Consider the following 23,145-nt stretch of genomic DNA (forward strand, 5'->3'; position numbering starts at 1 on the left):
CTGTACTCTCTACTCAGTATCTGGGGACTCTAGAGGTTTCCAGCACAAAGACCCATCAGTTGAAGGGCGATGTGACAGAGGATTCAGGGAGATTGGTTGGCTAATGGACAGGGGAATAAATTTTCCCAGAACGCTCCCTGTTCAAACCATTGGAAATGGAGTCACCCTTCAGATCATCTGTATGCCTGTTTCTTTTTTCCATTTTCAATTTATAATAACAATAACGACCTAGACATAGGACATTTCCTGGGCTTTAATGACTGTCTGAGGTTAATGGCCCTCAACTACACCTCAGGCCATCAACCCCTCCCAGCTGGTCATTAATCTCCAGGAAATATCCTGTTCCAGGGTCATTATTGTTTCAATATCAACTATACCTTAAAAGCTTTATGGATTCTGCAAATATACATCACTTGCCAATAGAGGTTATAAAACCTGTTTAGAATTCTGAAATTATCTGGAGTTTGACCTCTCAGAGATGTTTTGTTCAAAACTAAAATTGGCTTAAGAAAACATTCAACTTCAGACTGTGTTTCTAGTCTAAGACAGAAAGAACACAAAGTTAGAAGAATTAAGAAGGGATTATAAAACTACTCTTGCCTGAAAAATTCCATGGACAGAGGAGCCTGGCGGGCTGTCCATGGGGCCTCAAAGAGTCAGACATGACTGAGCAACTGAACATATGCACACACGTAAAACTACATCAGGGAATTCTCCAGCGGTCCAATGGTTCCCTGGACTCTGTGCTCCCGCTTCAAGGAGCACGCGTTTGATCCCTGTTTGGGGAACTAAATCTGCCAAGATGTGTAGCATGACCAAAAAAACAAAACAAAAAAACTACACCAAATTTCAGTGTAAATTTTTTATGAAAGTTTGAGTGCTAGTTACCCTTTTTAGGAATCCTCCACTTAATGATCACTTTCTAATTGTAAACTTTTAATTAAAGTTAGAGAAGCAAATTTAAAATAAAATGCAGGGTGATCAGAGACCAAGCATTGGTTACCTTAAAAGAAACGACTTCACTGAAAACAAAAATGATGCCACTAAGATGTGGGTTACACTGCATCAATACTCCATAATACCAGTTCCATATTATAGCTGAGGAAATATTCTCTTCCTACTGTCCTTTCCCAGGCTCACTGCGGAATGAACCAGAAAATGTTGAGGGATATGGGCTCAGATATAGGAGTTTTTTTTAATCTTTTAATCCCAGCAAGATGTTTAATCCCTCTTGTCCTTGTCTTCTTATCTGTAGAACATAAAGCAGTTGACTCATATGCTAACAAATAGGAATTCAAAAATGGTGAAAAATAGAAGTATATATTCTTAATATTTTGCTTAGACCTGAAAAATATAATAACTACACAAGTGTTCTTTGAATTGCTTTTTTATTGAAGGTGAGAAACAATAAATGTTTCATAAATTTGGTCACAGGTAAACATTTATTGAGTATCTTATACAAATTGTGTTCCCCCAAAACTCATATGTGGAAACCCTAATTCCTAGTATCTGAGAATGTAGCTTTGTTTATAGATAGGACCTTTAAAGAAGTAATTCATTTAAAATGAGGTCATTAGGGTGGGCTGCAGTCCTCTATGAATTCTGTCCTTATAAGAGGCAGTTGGGACACCAGCACACAGAAGAATGACCATGTGAGGACACAGACAACACAGCCTTCTGTAGGCCTCAGGAGGAATCAACTCCACCAACCCTGATCAGGACACAGCCTCCAGAATTGTGAGAAAATAAATTTATCTTGTTTAAGCCACCCAATCTGTACTACTTTGTTATATGGAAACCCTAGAAAATACAGAGGAAATACAGGCATTCTCCTGGCCCTCCAGAGGAGACAAATAAATAAACAGTTTGGTGAAAAGGGTATGGTGAAGTAAATTTTGCATATTATCAACTCAGCAGAATTTTACGCAGTGATTAAAATGACAATTATAGAGAGTATGTAACAACCTAGGAAAACGTCTATAAAAAATATTAACTGAAAAGGCAAAACACTGCAATACAGCTACTCTGATTACTATAAGAGATGGTTTAATAGACCAAAAAATAGAAGAAAACTTGGAAAACCAGAGTTTTTGCTGATGTGAATCCTTGATGAACTTTTCATTTTTTATTTCTTTATAGCTGTTATAATAGCAATGATGCAATAGATTTTTAAACATTTAATTTTAATGGTACATTCTCCCTCTTTTTTTTTTTCTTTGCCTTCATATTTGAGTTCAAGTTTCCACTTTTGAGAAAGTTACTCTGAAAGAAAATTCAAAAATATTTTAGGAACCTAAAGATTATACAGAACACAGAGATGTATATATCTTTTTGAATTCGTATTTTTGTTTCCTTCAGATAAATATCCAGAAGTGGAATTACTAGATCATATGATAGTTCTATTAAGTTTCTGAGGAACCTCCATGCCATTTTCCATAGTGGCTGCACCAATTTACATTCTCACCAACAGTGCACTGCTGCTGCTAAGTCACTCCAGTCATGTACGACTCTGTGCAACCCCATAGATGGCAGCCCACCAGGCTCCCCCATCCCTGGGATTCTCCAAGCAAGAACACTGGAGTGAGTTGCCATTTCCTTCTCCAGTGCATGAAAGTGAAAAGTGAAAGTGAAGACGCTCAGTCATGTCCGACTCCTAGCGACCCCATAGACTGTAACTCCCCAGGCTCCTCCATCCATGGGATTTTCCAGGCAAGAGTACTGGAGTCGGGTGCCATTGCCTTCTCCAAACAGTACACTAGGGTTCCCTTTTCTCCACATCCTCACCGACACTTGTTACTTCTTGTCTTTTTGTTAATAGCCATCCTGACAGGTGTGAGATGGTATCTCATTATGGTTTTGACTTGCATTTCCCTGATGATTAATGATGTTGAGCATCTTTTCACGAGACTGCTGGGCATCTTTGTGCCTCCTTCTTCTGCCTATTTTTCAATTGGATTGTTTGGGAAGGGGGTTGATACCGAGTTGTATAAGTTCTTTGTATATTTCGGATATTAGCACTGTTAGTGGAAATAGCCATTAAAAGTAAGTAAGGACTTAAGGAAAATAGCATACTTGATTCTGTATTAAAAAAATAATGAATGATCTAAAATGGGATTCTAGAGCCTTGCCTGGATATGAGCTTCAAAACCAAGCTCATTTATAAGACATATCCAAATATTTTGCCATAGTAAAAGTGAGGACAAGTGAGGTGAACAGAAGGAAAAGCTATCCATCCCTGTGAAGCAGCAGGAAGGGCCAGGGAGAGTCCGGGCAGCTCCATTCAGGACTTTCAGGCAGCTGGTCAGACTCCCTGTGGCAGAAGGGTGAGACCCAGCACACAGAGCCTGAGTGCCCAGAATGGAAAAGAGCACGTGTTTTCACAACAGACTTCCACACAAAGGCCACTGCATTTCTAACAGCAATGCAGCAAACCTCACATGTCTCTCAGCAGCTCTTCTGCATGGGGCAGGGCACAGCACAGAAACGTTAGCAAGGTGATAACTGCTGCCCTAAAGCTGCACGAGGCGTTAATCAAGCCACCTCCTAAAGAGCAAGAATTATACCAAGGACCTTAATTTGCCCCCAAGGCTCTGTTTTTACCTTAATTTAGCAGTTCTCCCTATAGCAATCTGTTGTCCTCATCCCACACGGGCCCCAAGCTTGGGGTTCTGTTGCTTCTACAGGCTTGCCTTTGGTAACCCCTCAAGGAGAAAAGCTCCCCAGGAAGGAGATAGAGCTTTATTTTTATCTCAGTCAAAGTCCCTATCCAATCCATTAATAGTTACAATAACCTTGGTCCAGGGCATTTCCTGGAGAAGCCATAACTAGCTGGGGTTAATGAACTCTCTCTACCATTAATCCCTGGGAGAGGCCATTGGCCTGAATTGTTACTTAATTACTCTTCTGTGTACAGCTTCATAAAGCAACGAAATGCCTTCTTTCAGGAAGAAGGGAGATGGTAATGGGGGTCATCAGAGGCCATTAATTTTACAAATAGTTTATTAGAAACTACAGTATGTTAAGAAGTCACTCTGGCCCACAAATCAACTCAATGTGGTCCTTATTAAGTCGAGATCCAAAACTTCCTATGTTTCCATGATTCACACACACACAGTTACAAATGGTGCAGAATCTGGTCAAAATGTACATACCCAGGTGTGCAGAGTTATATTCTTTATATTCTGCAAATGATCTTATCTTCCCCTTTAGCTCTGACTCCTTAAGTTGGCAGAAAAGACTCAATGGGACCAATTCAAGATACCATAGACTTTTCCTGGTTAAAAATCTCTTTCAGGTAATTTCTCAGTCTAGGGAGATTCTTCTGTAGAGCTCTCTTCTTTCCCTGGAGACTGGCAGGTGCAGGGGAAAGCTGTGTATCCTTGAGGTGGATTGAAGGGGGAGCTTTGGGTCTTCATACCTCTGCTTGTTGCTCTTGGGTCTGCTGGTCTTTCAGGATGCATGCTGGCCCATGCTCCTAATGACCATGACCTTTGCTATTGCCCATGTCGGGTCTCTGGGTTCTGTGTCCACTCCAGCACAACCTAAGGTCTCCCATTCACTAGCCCTCTTAATGCAGCTGCATCCACACTTCCAGGTCTAGGGGTGCTCAGCTGCTCCACCCTATTTACAACTGCAACCGCTTTCCTCCCACACACATAAACACACTACAATCCTTCATCCCCTTCACCCAGTTATGTTTCCTTCCAGCACTCTTCTCTTTTGTCATACCAAATAAAATTCCTTGACTCATTTATTTTGTTTGTGTTATTTGTTGTTTGTGTGTGTTATTACCCCCCCAACACCTGTCCTAGAACAGCAGTCCCCAAAACTTCTGATACCAGGAACCAGTTCATAGAAGACAATTTTTCTACGGACAAGGGTGGGGCAAATGGTTTCAGGATGATTCAAGGCATTACATTTATTGTGCACTTTATTCCTATTATTATTACATCAGCTCTACCTCAGATCGTCAGGCATTACATCCCAGAGGTTGGGGACCCCTGCCCTAGAATGTAAACTCCATGAGGGCAAGTGTCTTGACTGTTTAGTGTACTCTGTCTCTCTAATGCTTAGAACAGTGCCTGGAATACAAAGGGGCTCCTTCAACAGCTTCAGTGTTTGTCAAATGAATGAGTAGTTAGCTGGCTACATGATGGGATTAGACCGCTGGCCTTAGGACTCAGACTTTCTATATTAGTTACACTTGGGCAGTGAGAGAGCACAATCTACCAGAGAAGTAAAAAACAGGGGCTACCCCATTCATATGGCCGAGAAATCAGATCCATTCAACTATTGCTGCCAAAGGGAAGACATGGCCATGAAACACACACACCCAGCTAGGTTCTTAAGTCTCCATAGATGGTGAGAAACCGTTGCCACCCAAACCACTGTGACATGCTGCTCCGCCCTCCCCGTGTCAACAGCAGAGTCATGAAGGTTCTGAGAATCTATTGCACAGTTCCACTGGGGAAAGATTTGACGCTTCAGCAGCTAACTGCCTAGGGCAGAAGCAGGAAGACCATACACATCAGAAGGGAGGTGGAGTTTACGGAAGAAATGGAGATAAAGGGGAAACCAAGGAGGCACAGCAAGCCAAATTATTTACTTCTGCTTGGTTTTACTGAGACCTATTTAATACTAAGATCTTAATATCTGGAGACTCTTACAGACACCAGGCTAGAGAGCGCAGAGATTACTTTTCAGAGAAGTTATACACCTACACCCATGTCCATGAGCTCTTTAAGAAAGCTACTGGGCCTGGAGCAGAAAGGGACTTAAGAACAATTGATAACTATTGATTCTTATTGCAGCATATAAATTCCAAAGGATTTTGTGTAGGTGAACTATCTCTGAATATATCTGTAGCAGGATATATGCTGAAATATCAAGTACATACTGTATCCTCACTGCCTCCTTACTGAGGCATAATCAGATCATGAGCAGAAAACTAAAAGGCTGAATTTTGTCACGGCCAAAACATGAAGTTGGTGGGAAGAAACCAGTTAATTTTGTTTCTGTATTTGGGGGCTCTAAGCTAGTTACTCTATTTCATAAATGGACCCATTTCCCCAGTTCATTAGATACATCTCTGTGATATTTCAGAAAAATCTACAATGGAAGAACAAAAGGAAGATCAACTAGATTATGAGTAAGTAATCATAATTATACAAAGCCACATGCAAGGACCAAGGTATGAAGAAGGCCCGCTGTTGATGTCTTCCTTCATGTCCTAGTCTTCTCTCTCTCCATCTACTATCTAATCATCCCCCACTGCATTCCACCCCAAGCACTTTGTGCCCTCCTGAAGGGTAGCGTTTATAAATGTTCCCTTCTAAGCGATAGTTATTGTAAAGTCCTTCCAAGGTAGGACTATCTTTTCCAAAATCATCCCTCATTCTTACTCAAAAATCTCTCTGCCTCACTAACTTGTTTGTGGCTAATTATTTAAAAAGCAAACTACTTAACTGATATAAGAAAAAGAAAAGTTTACTGAGAGCTTCCCATGTGCCAGGTACCCTTTCTAGACCACTCTAGTGTTAACCTTTATTTTATTCAAATTTACTTCAAAAAGATGTTTGCATTCTTGAAAGCGTATGCATGGATCACATCTGTTAACTTAATGGAGTGATTGTCATGGTACATTTTCAAGCTTTGTAGCAGGCACTGGGGCAGAAGTTTTGAGATAAGGAGGAAGGGAAAGACTAAAGCCCTCCCTGCCAGTGGAAATCACTTGTGCCTCTGCATGAGGCCGGGCCCAATCATTAGGAATGTGCCAGCTACCTGGATAAAAGTACTCAATAAAAGTGGATTGCATGAGCAGATTCTGTGAACAATTTGTCTGAGAAACCAGTGCAGAGGGCTGTTTAAGGAAGCAAGACTTCTCCTGGAACCAAAGTAGAGGTGCACTAGTATATCAAACACTTTGGCTGAGAAAGCCAAGAAAAACCTCCCTAACCGAATTGAGACTTACTGAAACAAATTGTAGAGCATGATTAAGAAATATAATTTCCTAAGAATGAAAATGGAAAACTATGTTCCCAGAAACAGCCAGGTTAATGAATTTAATGCCTTTTAGATATGCCCTTTAGTCCAAAGATTACTGACCTTAAAATAACTGGCCCTTGTTCATTTTGGGGACTGAGTCTATAGGTCAGAGAAAGTGGAAATCTTAAGATTGGCCCAGTCAAAGAAGAACATTAACAGTTTGAATATGGACCTTGAAAGGGATATGCAGAGAATAGATGAAGCAAATCAGGACCTTCTTGTCAAAATCCACAAGAAAGAAGATGAGATTCAGAGGTGAGTGTTGGGGTTCCATGTGGAAAGTACTCAGTCCAGAGGATGGGATGGGAAAAAAGAGACAAAATTGAATTTTCCAGTTTGTTCTAGATATCTAAATCTTGTACAGCAAAGTTTCTCCTTCATTCTTCGGCATTTCTCTACAGCTCAAACCTGAACTACGGCAAGTTTCAAGGAGATTCCTAAAAAATTGGGTGATATTTACCTGAGTTGAAAGAACATTGAGGTATTTGACTTGGGAATTAGAGGAATCTTACTTTTCCTGCTTTGAAAGTAATTCTGAGTCTAAGAATCCAGGAAAGAAGGGCTTCCAACTTGAGATTCATATTTATGGTCACTGAGGTACCCTTGAAACTGATATACGTGTTTTATCAGTTTTGAAACTGAGTTCCTTACTGTGTGCTTGTGTCATCCAGGTTGGAAAATGAGATCACTCAGACCAGAGACCTGGCAGAGGATGAGGAGTTGGAGAAGGAGAACAGCACCACGATGGAAAGGGAAAGAGCCTTGCAGGAGATGGAAGAAGAAACTGCCAGACTGGTGAGCAAGAAACTGGGAAGTGCTATTCAACAGGTTATATTCATCATCCTGTCTCTCATCAACCGTCAGATAAGTTGCTGTTGTTGTCGAGTTGCTCAGTCATGTCTGATTCTTTTTGACTCCATGAACTGCAGCACTCCAGGCTTCCCTGTCCTTCACTATCTCCAGGAGTTTGCCCAGACTCATGTCCATTGAGTTGGTGATTCCATGCAACCATCCCATCCTCTGTTGCCCCCTACTCCCCTTGCCCTTAATCTTTCCCAGCATCAACGTCTTTTCCAATGAGTCATCTCTTAACATCAGGGGGCCACAGTATTGGAGCTTCAGTTTTACTGTCAGTCCTTCCAAAGAATGAGACAGTCTCTCCTTTTTACATACACTGTGTAGTCAACTCAAAAGTCGTGGCAGGATGTGACCATGCTTGGAAAGGAATGTGTGGAGGTTAGGGTTTCTTAGGTAATATTTAGTACAAGAAAGCCATGTGTGTGGGCATCTCTGTCCCTGGTAAGTTGGCACGTATATATTGAGATCAAACCACAGATTCCTAACCTGACATTATGCAGTAAGATAGAGTTCTTGCAGGAAAAATCACTGGAGTGAAATGGAGAACAATCAACTGGAAAAAAAAGAAAACAGATGATGATGTGCACATGCCCACTTACACTCTGCTTCTTTCTCTCAACAGGAAAGGAAGAATGAGACCCTGGTCCACAGCATAGCAGAACTTGAAAGACAGGTGGGATAGGGCTCTTGTGTTCCCCAGTGTTCCCGCTGCACGCACAGTCATCAGAGAGGCAAGGGAGCAAAAGTGATCATAGGGGATTCCACATGTCAGACCAGCCTGTGCTGGGGTGGGAACGACTCTCCTGAGACTTAGCCCGATAACATAAATAAATTCCACAGATCTTCCCTACAAGTATCAGATGAAAGAAATGGGTGGGGTATTCAGGATATTCAGCGATATGATGGGTTCTTCATTGCATTATAAGGAAAAGGATTCCAGTAGACATTTTGGAAGTGATTGGCTGGCAACTTTGTAGTGAGAATTAATTTTACTTTCAACAGAGACTTTTAAAAATATTTAATTCTTAAGGATTCCCTTTTTTTCATCTAGACATTCCCTTTATCTTAACTCCTGCTCAGAATACAGTGGGCTTCCTATGTTTATTGTGCTTTCTGACCCAGGTCTGCAGCCCTGAGTAACCCAGCATGGATTAGGAGTTTGGAAAAGTACCCCTGTCTTGAGCAGATCTAGCTTTGATGACCAAGACTAGTGGGAAGAAATTGGAAGCAGAATAAAAATGTTTTCAAGGGTACCGAGTATCCACCAAAGGACCATCTCCTGACAGCTTTTATCAAGGCCAAATTACCAGCCCACACACACCAGAGAATATCTTTGTCTTTTTGGGGGGGAGGATGTATTTTTTGTTTGTAATTGAATTTTTTAATTTGAAACTGTAGCTTACAAGGAAATCTCAAAAAGCAACAAAGTGTGAACAAGACAATCTAAAGGGAACCCCAGAAGAGTCAAAGGTAAATGGAAAAGCAATCTTGAATGGGTTTGGACTATGTGAACAGGAAACAAGCCTTCAAGTTGAAACAACTGTCAAAGTTGAGATAAATTCTTTGTAGTTTTACCCATGTCAGGCATAAGCCTGGGCCATTGAGTGCTGAATTTTCCTCTGCTCTTAGTCAGGAATTTTGCTCTGAAGCCATATATTTTGTTCTTTCTTCCATGAGGAAGAGCATAAACACAAATACATATTTAACACTGGAGGCAGCTGAAGTCCCTAATTTAAATCCTGGCCCCAGTACTTCGTGTGGTATATGAAGGGCAATTTAATCAGTCCCTCCCAACCTCAGTTTGAAAATTGAGTGAAATTGTGTATATAAACTATTCTTTCCCTTTTCTGGACTGCTAAAACCTGAAATCACATAATTTTAAAGTGACTATTTGAGTCTGGCTAAGCAATGGCACCCCACTCCAGTACTCTTGCCTGGAAAATCCATGGATGGAAGGGCCTGATAGGCTGCAGTCCATGGGGTCACTAAGAGTCGGACACAACTGAGCGACTTCACTTTCACTTTTCACTTTCATGCATTGGAGAAGGAAATGGCAACCCACTCCAGTGTTCTTGCCTGGAGAATCCCAGGGACGGGGGTGGGCTGCCATCTACGGGGTCGCACAGAATCGGACACGACTGAAGCGACGCAGCAGCAGCAGCAGCAAGATATGTGTATGAATTCATAGAGACAGAGCTGCTGATACTGCTGCTGCTAAGTCACTTCAGTCATGTCCAACTCTGTGCAACCCCAGAGACAGCAGCCACTAGGCTCTTCTGTCCCTGGGATTCTCCAGGCAAGAATACTGGAGTGGGTTTCCATTTCCTTCTCCAATGCGTGAAAGTGAAGTCATTCAGTTGTGCCCGACTCTTAGTGACCCCATGGACTGCAGCCCACCAGGCTCCTCTGTCCATGGGATTTTCCAGGAAGAGTACTGGAGTGGGTTGTCATTGCCTTCTCCGAGAGACAGAGCTAGGATCTGTAAATCTACTGTATGCTGGGAAATTTACATATCCTGTCATGGGATCCAGTCTAGGAAAAGAATAGTGAGTTTTACCTGCTAAGTAAGGTGATTACATGCGTGCTAAGTCGCTTCAGTTGTGTCTGACTCTTTGCGACCGTATGGACAGCCACATAACTTCCTCATCCACACCAAAGTTCACAGTCTTGGCCCTTGTTGTAACCTCTGCATGGAACATATTTCCTCCAGATCTCCATTTGGCTAATATTTATCATTTAGACTTCAACTCAAGTATCATCAAAGAGGCCTTCACAAACCACCTATAATAGCTCTTACTCCATCACTCACTCTCAGCACATTTCTGTGCTTTTATTTCTTTCACAGCACTTATCATTATCAGGTTGACTTATTTGTTATGTCCCCCACCTAGAATGTCAACTCTGTGAGGCAGAGAGCCTATCAATCCTGCTCATCACTGTATCCTCAGTACTCCCCTTGCCCTTTCCCTGTCATTCCAGTAGAGTGGCCGATACAAAATGGCTTTCATCAAATATTCAAGGAAGGAAAAGAGGAATACAGGGAGGAAAAAAGGAGTAATGAATATATAAATGCAAAGGGAATAGTGACGTTTTCAAGAGTGATTTTTTCTAAGAGAAATAGCTAAGGAAGAAGGAAGCTAAGAATTGAAGTTTAAGGGCAAAGGGAGCACTGATGAATGCTCAGTGGATTCACCAGGCAGCTGACAGGATGGTTTGACTGCTCTCCAACAAAGAGATATCTGAAATGTGCCTGACGCACTTCAACCACCTGTGAGATAAACTTTGTGATAGCATTTCAGAATGAAATTCTGTTTTTGCCTTGCTGAGTTACCAGCCTCCTTTCCTGTCTATAGGTTAAGTTACAACAACTGGAATCCTCCTGTGCAGACCAAGAGAAGGAGCTGGCCAAGGTAACCACAAACTTCAATGTTTCTTCTCCCAAAGGAAGGGAAATGTGATTCTTGGTCCAACAATCTAACACATTCTTCAGATGATTGAGTTTTAATAATGTTCTACTTCTAAAACTACATGGGATCAGGAGGAGAAGAAGGAAAGGAGGATGAATACAGTATTCTAGGTTACCTACTATTTAACATTTCTACAGGATACATTCCATAATGTCTATTTCCCACAAATTAGTATCTATTCTTCTCCCAACTGTCCCCAAATAATCCCCATGGGACTATAAAACATATCCTCAGAAAATGAGTTTATATGTACAAAAAACATATTTAGAAAAACTAGAAGCCTACATTTAGGGTCTTGTACACAGGAGGAAACAAGTATACTATTGTTCTTGTAGAAATTCCCTGAGAAAATTTAAGACTAATAAATTTTGCTTCCCAGGTAATAGAAGACTATGCATTCGTGGCCCAGCTCTGTGAAGATCAAGCTCTCTGCATAAAGGTACAGCCTCTCAGTAAATAGCTAGCAAAGGGTTTGTTCAGGTACACAGTGAAATGGAAATAGGTTTTTCAGCAAAGACCACCTGGAATAATTTTAACTCTTCAAGGTGTCACTCCAAAGGGACTTTAAAGTCTTTGACACTCCACCACCAATATCATTCTTTTACTTGCCTCGTCTCCCAGCCCCTAGTGCCTTTAACTTAATGATGAGCACTTGTACTATTTATAACCCCAATTATTCCCAGGGGCCTGTCCAATGGTGAAACGTAGTGAGAGATCAGTACTGATGGAGTGAAGGCTAGGAAGGAGGAAAAGTGGCAGTGGGAACATCAAACATTTATGTTATGATGTAATAATGTGTGTTTATTATGATTAGGAAAAGCACAGGGCTTTAATTAGTAACTGTGCTTTCCTTTATTTCTCTTTGAAGAAGTACCAGGAAACTTTGAAGAAAATACAAGAAGAACTAGAAACTCGGTTCCTTGAGAGAGAAGTGTGAGCTTTAGCAAACAAAGGAACATCCTGGTTTTAGTGGTAACTCCATCTCAGCCTGGGTCAGAGCAAACATCTCTCTGACTAATTCCAATTTGGAATTGCATAAGCCCTGACACCACATATCTTTCCCCTCCATAGTGATCAGGTCAACTCCCCCTACACTACACCAACTTTATTTTTTTTTAAGGCAAGATAAATGAATTCTTATACTGTTATTATATAAATACACAATTTTTTTTAACAGCACCATTTTCAAGTGTATACACAATATGATTATAATAAACCAAATCTAAAATGCAGGTCCTTTTCCCAGCTTTCTTAAAAGACTCTAGAAATGCATTTCCCTTCCTAACTTTATCATATTACCAATTATTTGGGTTTATATTAAGGCCAGAAACATGTGCCTTAAAAAGGACTAGAGGTCAGGCACCTTGATAAGCAGAGCATGCCTTATATTTCACAGAAAAGGCCTTATAATAATACCATCTTCACTTACCCCAAATATAAAGAAATTAAACCATATGGGATAGGCATGACATTAACCTCCAAACACCTGCAAAGACTATCATATTATGAAACTCAAACTGTATACTATTCTACTATATTAAACATAAATAAAAGAAAAGCCTCCCCCACCCCAAAAAAAAGATGCCTTGAGTTTGTCAGAAGAGTTCAACTCTTTTGCAGTGGTCGTTTAGTCGCTAAGTTGTGTCCGACTCTTCTGAGATTCTATAGACTGTAGCCCTCCAGGTCCCTCTGTTCATGGGATTTCCCAGGCAAGAATACTGAAGTGGATTTCCATTTCCTCCTCCAGGGTATCTTCCCAGCCCAGGGATCAAACCTATGTCTCCTGCATTGGCAGGTAGATTCTTAACCACTGAGCTACCTGGGAGACACTTAAATTCTTTAGTTTAAATCAAAAACTTCAATTTTTTGACCCTCTTTAGAAGTTAAATCTTAATTCAATCAAGAAGTATCTCTATTTATTAAATATTTTGGAATCTTAGGATGAAGAGAAAGAGACCCAAACTGCATAAAGCCTCTAACTAAGCAGGCACACATGGTGGCCTGGTGTCCAAGGCACCGGGACCTGGAGGCTCTCACCCTTAAAGGACACCTTCAAGTCTCCCAAAATCCTTCCTGAGTACTAGGTATGGCTTGACTGCTAAGCTAAGTTTCTAAACCAAGACTATTCAACAAAAATTTTTATGCTATCTGTTAAGTATCCACTAAGCCATTTACTGAGTACTTGAAAAACAAGTAATATGACTGAGGAAATTATTTTTTAATTAATTTAAATAGCTGCATGTAGCAAATGGCTACAATAGTGGACAACATAGCGTTAGACCATAAAACTATTTTAAAATAACCACCATATAGTATGAATCTCCGTGTGTAATTTATCCAACCTCTGTCTTGGTTCTTTTATCCCTAGGTCAAAAGTTATGTGCATGAACTCCACAAGCAGAGAGTATAACAGCCAAAATAACAAGGTAAGTACCCACTCCATCTTTAGCTTCTTCAGCATCATTGCTTTTCAAAGGAGTTTCCAAAATCGCTATAAGCCACCAAACATCTAACAATCTTCCCAGGTGCATTTTCCAAGAACAGTACTAGATGTAATTTCAAAGCATTTCAACCTTAAACCAAGAGGACACTAGGAACAACTGTTTTCCCTCCTACAGTCATGCAAATGATGTGCTCTCAAAGAAACCAGTCCAAGAGCAGAGAGAGTTTAGAATGGAAGCAAGAAGGAACAGTAGCTGAGGATGCACTCTATGGACAAAAGGCCAATATATATACCACTGCTCTGCACCAATCACAGCACTCTTTCCTGATGATCCCAGCATGGTCCTGAATCTTTCACTGCACAGAATGCCAAGGGCATCTATCACCGTCTAGCTAGAGTTGGCCTATGAGTGAAAACATAGGAAGCAATTGTTTCTTTATGACACAGCTTCCATGTTTGTATGTCTTTAACATCATGATGTTACCAGCACATATGCAAAGGTCTGAAGGAAACCGATGTGGACATAGAGCACCAAACCTCTGGGCCTGTTTGGTGTCTTATGGCAGCAAGTACATAGATAAATCTTACTGGACTTGAGTTGTAATTTATATTTCCTTTAGAACCAAGGCTGACATTAATCCAGAATTTTATATTGTTGAGATATACAGTCTTTATAATCATAGAAAGGAGAAGTCATCTCTTCTTTAAAAGCACATATCAACAATTGACTATTATCCCTAAAGTCCTCCAGATGTTTGAATATTTATTAGACTGTATGACTGTAGTTCTCACTGTTCTGAACAGGTTATTCTGGTCCCAAGTTTATATATTCCATTCAGCAAGCAAAACTCCTGAAATAAATGAAATCCACCTCTCTAGAACCAAGCTTGGCATGCTCCCCAATGTGTCCCATCATCTAATCCCAGTGGCTCATTAAATTATTCCTTGTGGCCACCTATCAGAGAAACAACAGGGTGTATTCATCAAGATTATGAGAGTACCATGAGATGGTTCAATTACCTATGAGGTTTGAGCAATCCCTGTGGAGAGGCTACCTGAGCAGGTGACCAGCTAGCATGCCACTTCATCTCACTCAAGCTATAGAATCAAATGTGTAACCCAGAAAGCTACTTTCTAATTCCAGTTCTGCAAGCCTCATTTCCACAGTTTTAAAATGTGATCATAATTTCTCTTCCTTTTTATCTCACAAGGAAGTTAAAAGGAAAATAACTGAGAAAACATTTGGAAGAGAAATGTCATAGAAATCCAGAGTATATCCTCATCTTTACATTTTTATATCTTTCAAGTTTTATCTCTAGAATATGTCTGTGTGGTTTGTATAGCCTACAAACTTCTCAAAGAGTCACTGGCTAATCTCAACTATACCCTTATAGTTGAGAGAGCCCAGAAAGTAGACTCAGAGGATCTGGGATCCAGGCCTGGTCCTGCCACTTACTAGCTGTATGACCTTCCCTTTCTATGTCTTCTTTCTTATCAGAATATTAAAAGGTGATGCAGTTACATATATATGTGTACCGTGTATATATTTATATGGGTTTCCCAGGTGGCTCAGTGGTAAAGAATCCACCTGCCAATGCAGGAGACACAAATTCAATCCCTGGGTCAGGAAGATCCCCTGGAGGAGGAAATGGCAACCCACTCCTGTATCCTTGCCTGAAAAATCCCATGCACAGAGAGACTGGCGGGCTGCAGTCCACGGGGTCACAAAGAGTCAGACATGACTGAAGGACTGGGTGCATATACACACATCCATAGATACACATATATATCTGGCTTTGAAAATTTCATCTCCTTATGCATATGAAAAAAATCTGTAAAATTTTATCTAAAATAACATTTAATTAACAGCTCAATGAATATTATTTGGCAGTGATAATAGCCTCCAGATATTGTTTATTTATCACTGTCCTTTCTTCTCCTAGGATAACTCTCTCCAAAAGAAGAAAGCAGGGTTCTGTAAAAGGTAAGTAAATATCGTTGAGTAAACTTCCCAGAAAATTAGGAGTTCTACTTAGCTACTCTGGCAGAGAGCAAAGTCTAGCCACACAACCACACACACACACAGAGTCAAGTCAACAATGACTGCGTTTCTCAGTCAATGTTATGACTTCCTTCTCTGAAGGTGATTACCAATCTCAACTTTCCAGTATTAGAAGTCAGTGGCCTAGCAGTAATTAGAAACAGGAATCTTATTACCTAGAAGAGATGTGGTAAGTCTCTTCTTACTCCTTTTTCCCTTTAACACTTTCAACTAGTTTGATGTGTCTGGCTTTCCAGTAACATCAGTAGATTAGAAATGGCGAGATCCTTCTGTGGTTCATAAGCATGATAATTGGGTTTTTATACTATTGCGTGAGATATGCCTCCCTCAAACTTTGCTACATCAGCATACTACCTCTTAATGTGAAAAATAAAAATAGGGAGAGAATTTATAAATGCAAGGATACCACTGCCTAACAACAGATAAAAGGGAGAGAAAATGATTGTGAAAAAGAGATAGCACCTAACAGTATCCAGCACACAATAGCTGCTCAAAAATCTTAATACAAATAAGAAATCAAAATTCAAACAACTGAGTCAATATTAGCCCTTAGGGAATCAATGTCATTGCAAAGTAAAATTAGTATCGAAGCCCTTTCATTTTTAAGAAAAGGTCAAATTACGTTCAATATGTTTAAGAAGGCATCAGTTCGGTTCAGTTCAGTCACTCAGTCGTGTCTGACTCTTTGCGACCCCATGAATCGCAGCACGCCAGGCCTCCCTGTCCATCACAAACTCCCGGAGTTCACTCAGACTCACGTCCATCGAGTCAGTGATGCCATCCAGCCATCTCATCCTCTGTTGTCCCCTTCTCCTCCTGCCCCCAATCCCTCCCAGCATCAGAGTCTTTTCCAATGAGTCAACTCTTCGCATGAGGTGGCCAAAATACTGGAGTCTCAGCTTTAGCATCATTCCTTCCAAAGAAATCCCAGGGCTGATCTCCTTCAGAATGGACTGGTTGGATCTCCTTGCAGTCCAAGGGACTCTCAAGAGTCTTCTCCAACACCACAGTTCAAAAGCATCAATTCTTTGGTGCTCAGCCTTCTTCACAGTCCAACTCTCACATCCATACATGACCACATAGAGAAAGATAAAGTTAAAGTGGTATGACATGTGATTTAGAAAGAGTCCCATCAAAATGGTTAACATAAAATTATTGGTGCTTAAAGTCCAGCTCCAATTGTCTGGAAAATTTGCTTAAGAGGGATACTCCTTCATACCAGATAAGTGAAGTATTACATATTCCAATATCCCTAAATGCATGTTCCCAGAACAACCAGAAGAATTTTCCCTAGAACTCCTAGGCCACCTTCACCAATAATTCAGAAACCAGTGTCCAGCATGGAATTGCCCACGTGAACTCCTAGGATAAAAATTGTCTGCCTTAAAGAGAGTTAGTAGCCTAAAGAAAAGTTAGTAGCCTAAAGTCCAGCCTAAAGTCTTTCCTCTTGTCCTGATCCACATCCTTGGGACACTGGTATATGTGTGCTAATAAGAAAGCAAGGTTGTTCCTGAGATTGTCCCTAGGCATGTCCTTCCAGAGATGTCACCCCAGACCCTTCTCATGAATATGGTATCCAACATTGAGGAGAGTGGTGGGAAGAGGATGGTAAACAGCTTTTGATTCTCATTTTGACCAAGATCCTGTACTAGAATGGATCTTGTCACCAAGATTAACTCTACAGGAAAACTTCAGAAAACTGGAGGGGAAGGGCTGTTTTGACTGGTGACTGGAGTTGAACAGTGAACTTGTCGTGGGGCAGAATGTAGCCTGCCACACCTTGATGAGGGTAATATAGCAAAGGAAACAGGGGAGGCTTGCTCATGTCAATCATATTAAAACCACAAGTGCAAAACAATTAATCAGTTAAAAAAGAAATCAAGAGTACCATAAGGAAATTTACAGCAATGTATTAGGAAATATTAAAGGTAACATGAATGAAAGAAGAAAATACTAAGATCATGGATAGCAGGCCTTAATATCATAAATATATCAATGGTCTCCAAATAATGAATAAAATCAATTTAATTCCAAACTCCCCAAAAGATTTTTCATGAAATTGAATAAAATGATAATAAAATATAGCATATATGGGAGAGTAAAGGGTCAAATAATGACCTGGGCAATTTTAAAGGAGAGTTAAGGAGTGAGAAACATGTCCTTTGAGATATCAAGACTTACTAGGAAGCTACAGTAATTATGATGGTGTGGTGTTATGACAGGAATAGAAAAGTCAACCAATGGAATAGAACAAAGAGCTCAGAAACAGTGTATGTACAGAAACTTGATATATGGCAGGGATTATATGTCAGAGGGGAAAGAAAGGATTGATTGTTCAATAAATATGGTGGGGAAAAAATGGTTATCTAAATGAGAAAAAATAAGATTGAATCACTACTATATAGTATAACAAAAATCAAGCCCAGATAATTAAAGATGTAAATGTCAATTTTTAAAAGCTTATAAAACTCAGTATTAGTCATCTATTGCTACATAACAAATTGACCCCAAATTCAGTGACTGCAAACAGCAAACATTTTATCAACTCACATTTTCTGTGCGTCAGAAATCTGTGAGCTACTCAGCTGGGTGGTTCTAGTTCAGGGTCTGTTATGAGGATGCAGTTAAGATGTTGGCTGAAATTACAGTCATTAGAAGGCCTGGCTGAAGCCAGGGGATCTATTTCCAAAGGAGCTTACTCACACAGCTGGTTGTTGGCAGGAGGTCTCAGTTCCTCATAACAAGGACCTCTCCAGCAGACTGCCTGTGTGTCCTCGCAAACTCACAGCTGGCTTCCTCCTGAAAGTAAGGAGGAAGCTTCAGTGCTTTTAGTACATAGCCTAGGAAATCACATGCTGTCACTTCCATGATATGCTGTTCTGTAGAAGCAAGTCATTCAAGTCTATTCCATACTCCAATGGAAAGGAAGCTCTCAAAAGGAGGAGTAACAAAGAATTTGTGGACGTATTTTTAAACTACCATAAAGATTTAATAGAAAATAGTATCTTTTAGGCCTAGGGGTAGAGAATGACTTTTCAAACAAGATACAAAAAGCATTCATTCTAATTAAAGGAAAGGTTGATAAATTAGACTTTATTAAAAATAAATTTTGAAAAAAAAAACTTTTGTTCTTAAAGCAGGTGAAAGTTATAAACTAGAGGGGAAATATTCCAAATATACACAACGGCAAATGACTGATACCAAGAATATACAAAGTTTTCCTACAAATTAATAAGAAAGGCCCAAACAGCATAATAGATAAATAGGCAAGAGGAATCACATAAGACCAATAAACATATGGACAAATGTTCAGCTCCATCATTCATCAGGGAAATGCAAGCTAAGACCATAGTGATATATTACTTTATACACATTTGATGGGCAAAAGCTTTAAAATCTGACAATACCAGATGTTGAAGAAGCTGTGGAGCTGCAGAAACACACCCTGCTAATAGAACATAAATTGGAGCAAAAACAATTTTCCAAAATAAAAACAAACAAAACAAGATACCTTTAAATAGTGATAATGCTGAAAGATAATTAAACATGGTGATGAGAGACAGAGTAGCTGGCAGACCAGCAGAGGGGAAGAGGTTGCCTTTAAAAGGGGTTGTTAGGAGTAGAGACATTTGAATATCAAAGAATCAGACATGCATTTAGGTATGACTGTTTCGTTCCAGGTTTTCTAACCTCTAGTTAACAGTTTCTCGGCTTTCTCTTTCCAGGATTTTTCAATATTTCTTTTTCACTACCCTGTTTCTCATCAGACTGCTGGGCTACTTGTTGTTCCATATAAGCTTCATAAATCCAGATCTCTTTGTCAACATATTGCCCAAGATACTGAGCAGGAACGTCTTGTGGAAGCTAAGATGTTTCCTCTTTCCATCTCTCACGCTTGAGACAGAGGACATGTTGCCCCACTGATCCCCAAGAAATATCCTTGAGCAAAAGAAGACAAGTAGCATCTGAGCCATAGACTAGGAGACGCAGAACTTGTGGAGGGAAGAGGTTTTCTTCAGTTTTTCCCTTGAGGTTTGCCTACTTCATTACCATCCCACCTTGCACTGTCTTTCCAAGATTAACCTTGTCCAGTAAAGAGCTCTGTCAATGGATTTCTGTGGCTATGTGCATAAGCTAAATAGAACCAGAGAGTAAATAGAGTAGACAATTCTTAGAATAATATCATAGATGCTGAACAAAATTAGAGTTGATCACTTCTTCTGGTGAATCTTAAAAATTTAAGACACTGGATCCCTGCAAAGCAGAAGATTGTTCATTATTTATATTAGAACTCTTTGGTTAAAAATTGCCTTAGTTTAAGTTAATGTATAAATTGATAGCACACAAAAAAGTATTGCCTCATGGAACTAAAAATCTGGGACTCCAGGCATGGCTGGATCCAGAAGTTGAAAGCAATGTCAGTGGAGCTTCACCTCTCTCTCTTGTCATTGAATGGGCATTTTCCATTTAGCAAGAAGATGGTACCAACAGCCTAAGCCTCATATTACAAGAGTTGCATCCTTAGCAGAATGAAACCATCTTTTCTAATAGCTCCAGCAGAAAAGTTCAGATAAACTGACTTAGTTGGGATCAACTGTCTACCCCTGTCACACAATCAGTATAGCCAAATGGATGGGAATACTCTAATTAGTCAAGCACAAATCCATGAACCATATGTCCAACCTCTTGAAAGGAACAAGGTAGGCAAGGGGACAAGAAAGAGATAAGGAATCAGCCCCATGTAAGCTATATGGAATGTGTTTCCCAAAGGAAACAGGGCACTGAATTTCAGAGAAGGGGAAAAGGATACTGGAGGCAAAAGCAGACGTTGACTTATTCACTAGTTTTAGCCTTACACATAAACACACAACTTTGGCAATTAAACTCAAAGCTGTAGCTCACTTCATGTGTCTTCCTAACAGTAAAAACTATTGCTTTTCAAGATCATAATTTGAGATAAACTATTGCAAAGAGCTCAATATAAATATGTGAAAACCCAGATCTCCAAAGCTGAAGTAAGCAAGGATGCTATAAAGTAAATAGTGCATGGCATATTAACTGCTTCACAAACTTGGGATAACCTAAATATGGTCAAGTCGTGCTCAGTAGCTTCAGTCATGTCTGACTCTTTGCAACCCTATGGACTGTAGCCCACCGGACTCCTCTGTTCATGGGATTTTTCTAGGCAAGAATACTGGAGTGGGTTGCCATTTCCTCCTCCAGGGGATCTTCCCAACCCCGGAATCAAACTCGTATCTCCTGCATTGCAGGCAGATTCTTTACCATGGAGCCACCACTTCCAATTAATTGTTGAACCATGTACATGCCTTACTGACAGGATATACTTAAGCTTCCTCTTGAACTTCCCCACCCTCCTAAATGATCAGGAGCCTTGACAGTTCTGAAGTCCAAGAGCACAAAGGGGTCACTGACTTCCACACCAGCAGGGAATGAACTTTAACTCTTTGGTTCACTGTCATTGCTTCTTAAGGCCACACGATGTCACTGTTGGAAATGTGTCCTACACAGGTTGACTAAGTAATTAATCATCTCAATGGAGACATATCTGATAATAGGAAAGGATACTCTTAAGAATTATGTCAGGACAAGAGAAATCAGACAGGACTGTCTCAGCAAACCAGGTTGTATGGTTGTGTGCTTAGTCACTCAGTCGTGTCCAACTCTTGTAACCTGCTAGATTCCTTTGTCCATGGGATTCTCCAGGCAAGAATACTGGAGTGGGTTGCCATTTCCTTCTCCAGGGGATCTTCCTGACCCAGGAATTGAACCCAGGTCTCCTGCATTGCAGGCAGATTCTTTACCAACTAAGCTACAAGGGAAGCCTAGGATGCATGGTTATATATATATAATCTAAAATCTTGTTGACATGGTATATTTTGCTAACAGTTACATCTCATTTTTCAGTGTCAAGGGTGACCATGCTTAGGATCTGGTGCCAGAGCTCAAGCTGCACCTCTTGTACCTTTCATACTTTGTACCTTTCTTGTTCCTTTCAAGTATCCAGACATACTTCCAAGGTTAAGTTCCTAGAGGATTAAGATTGATTCCAGTTTCTGCTACCATCAGCCTTACTTCCATCCCTGCAGTCTGGGAAGTGAGCCTACTCTTAGGAAATCCACCTATCTGGAGGTCAGGAGGTTGTTCTGAAGACTCAACCCTCAAAACACAAGGGCTCAGTGACACACTCCAAAGAAGGCTTCAAGGTGCATAACTTCCCTTCCAAGCACTTTCCAGACTTTGCAACTTCTGCCCCTTGAGAAGAGAAACATTCTACCACAAGCCTTAAGATGTCTCAGCAGACCCAGAAAGAGTTTGTCATGACATTTACTCAGTCCCTTTATAACAGACATGATGTTCATGATCATGAATTCCTTATTAAGCACTTATTATGTACAAGGCCCCTTACTAAGTATTTCATGAACATCACTGTATTAAATACAACCTACCTAGTTTACAAATAGCCAGTTTTGAGAGCAAACAGAAAAACCAGAGTTTTGAGTTGAAAGAAACAGAATTTGCGCCTGTGTCTGGACCCAAAGTTTGGCCTCTAATATATTCTGTTGTTTCTAACAGCAGACATTGACCTGACAGCTGGCCGATGAAAGGCTAAGGCATAGTCCAGCATGGTGGGATGTTCACCCACCTGTGAAGTGGGAAATCCCAGCCATGGCTACATTTATGGAAGAATTTGGGAGACTCTCAGACAAATTACGGATTTACAAAATTGGCAAGGAATTTAGGAATTAGTCATTCCGGCTCCGTGAGGCACTTTACCCAAAATCACATAACTAGTTAGTGACAGAATCAGGATAAAACTAGATCTCTTGAGCATTTTTCAGTGCCCCTTCTGGGAAACTAGCATTTCCCAACTCTTTACAGTCAGGAAATAATATAATGAAGATGCTGCTGCAATTGTTGTTTAAAATCAAAATCAACTGTACCCTCCAGTCTTGTAAGGTAAAAGCATAATTCTTAGCCCTGGTGAAATTAACTGCCATATTTCTCTCCCTGCTCCTATCAGGGAAAGTGGAAAGAAGAAAGGGTGACACTTGGTATGCATGAACCTTTTTTTAGCAGGGCACATTAATAAACCCTGAGTTATGCAAAGTGTGAATTGTGAGGGAGTGATAAGTGCTAAAACTGAAATGCTTTTCATAATAATACACGAATTTTTTGTCACATCTGAGAGAAGAAGAAGCAAGGAGAGAAAGCTGAACAAAATGATGAGACACTGAAATCCAACCAAGCTG

The 23,145-nt window shown here is 40.3% G+C and overlaps 1 protein-coding gene and 1 non-coding gene across 7 annotated transcripts; both read left to right on the forward strand.

Annotated features, from left to right (window-relative positions):
* The first annotated feature begins 5,429 nt into the window (after positions 1-5,429).
* Positions 5,430-19,986, forward strand: TMCO5A (transmembrane and coiled-coil domains 5A). 6 transcript variants are annotated; one of them, XM_061430715.1, is made up of 12 exons: positions 5,430-5,535; positions 6,104-6,148; positions 7,150-7,299; positions 7,716-7,839; positions 8,525-8,575; positions 9,301-9,372; positions 11,256-11,312; positions 11,749-11,808; positions 12,238-12,302; positions 13,738-13,795; positions 15,756-15,796; positions 15,956-16,047. In XM_061430715.1, the coding sequence occupies exons 2-12, from the start codon at positions 6,114-6,116 to the stop codon at positions 15,957-15,959; spliced, it is 717 nt and encodes a 238-aa protein (XP_061286699.1). In that variant the 5' UTR covers positions 5,430-5,535; positions 6,104-6,113; the 3' UTR covers positions 15,960-16,047. The 6 variants fall into 6 exon arrangements, with proteins under 6 accessions (XP_061286699.1, XP_061286695.1, XP_061286696.1 ...); XM_061430711.1 differs by lacking the exon at positions 15,956-16,047 and adding an exon at positions 19,600-19,986 and having other exon boundaries at positions 5,431-5,538; positions 6,103-6,148; XM_061430712.1 differs by lacking the exon at positions 15,956-16,047 and adding an exon at positions 19,600-19,986 and having other exon boundaries at positions 5,431-5,535; positions 6,104-6,190.
* On the forward strand, positions 16,138-16,242 carry LOC133256310 (small nucleolar RNA U13). Its single transcript, XR_009739182.1, has one exon. It is a non-coding gene; the product is annotated as a small nucleolar RNA U13 (small nucleolar RNA).
* Positions 19,987-23,145: the final 3,159 nt, after the last annotated feature.

This window comes from Bos javanicus, chromosome 10 (assembly GCF_032452875.1).
Source record: "Bos javanicus breed banteng chromosome 10, ARS-OSU_banteng_1.0, whole genome shotgun sequence".
Classification (NCBI taxonomy): domain Eukaryota; kingdom Metazoa; phylum Chordata; class Mammalia; order Artiodactyla; family Bovidae; genus Bos; species Bos javanicus.

What these genes read in the sequence shown, in the direction of transcription:
- TMCO5A (XM_061430711.1), top strand. Translation starts at nt 6,114, where the DNA reads ATGGAAGAACAAAAGGAAGATCAACTAGATTATGA. An exon ending in GAAGATCAACTAGATTATGA is followed by an intron (nt 6,149 to 7,149) that starts GTAAGTAATCAT and finishes CTGAGTCTATAG; the next exon opens with GTCAGAGAAAGTGGAAATCT. An exon ending in CGGTTCCTTGAGAGAGAAGT is followed by an intron (nt 12,303 to 13,737) that starts GTGAGCTTTAGC and finishes TTTTATCCCTAG; the next exon opens with GTCAAAAGTTATGTGCATGA.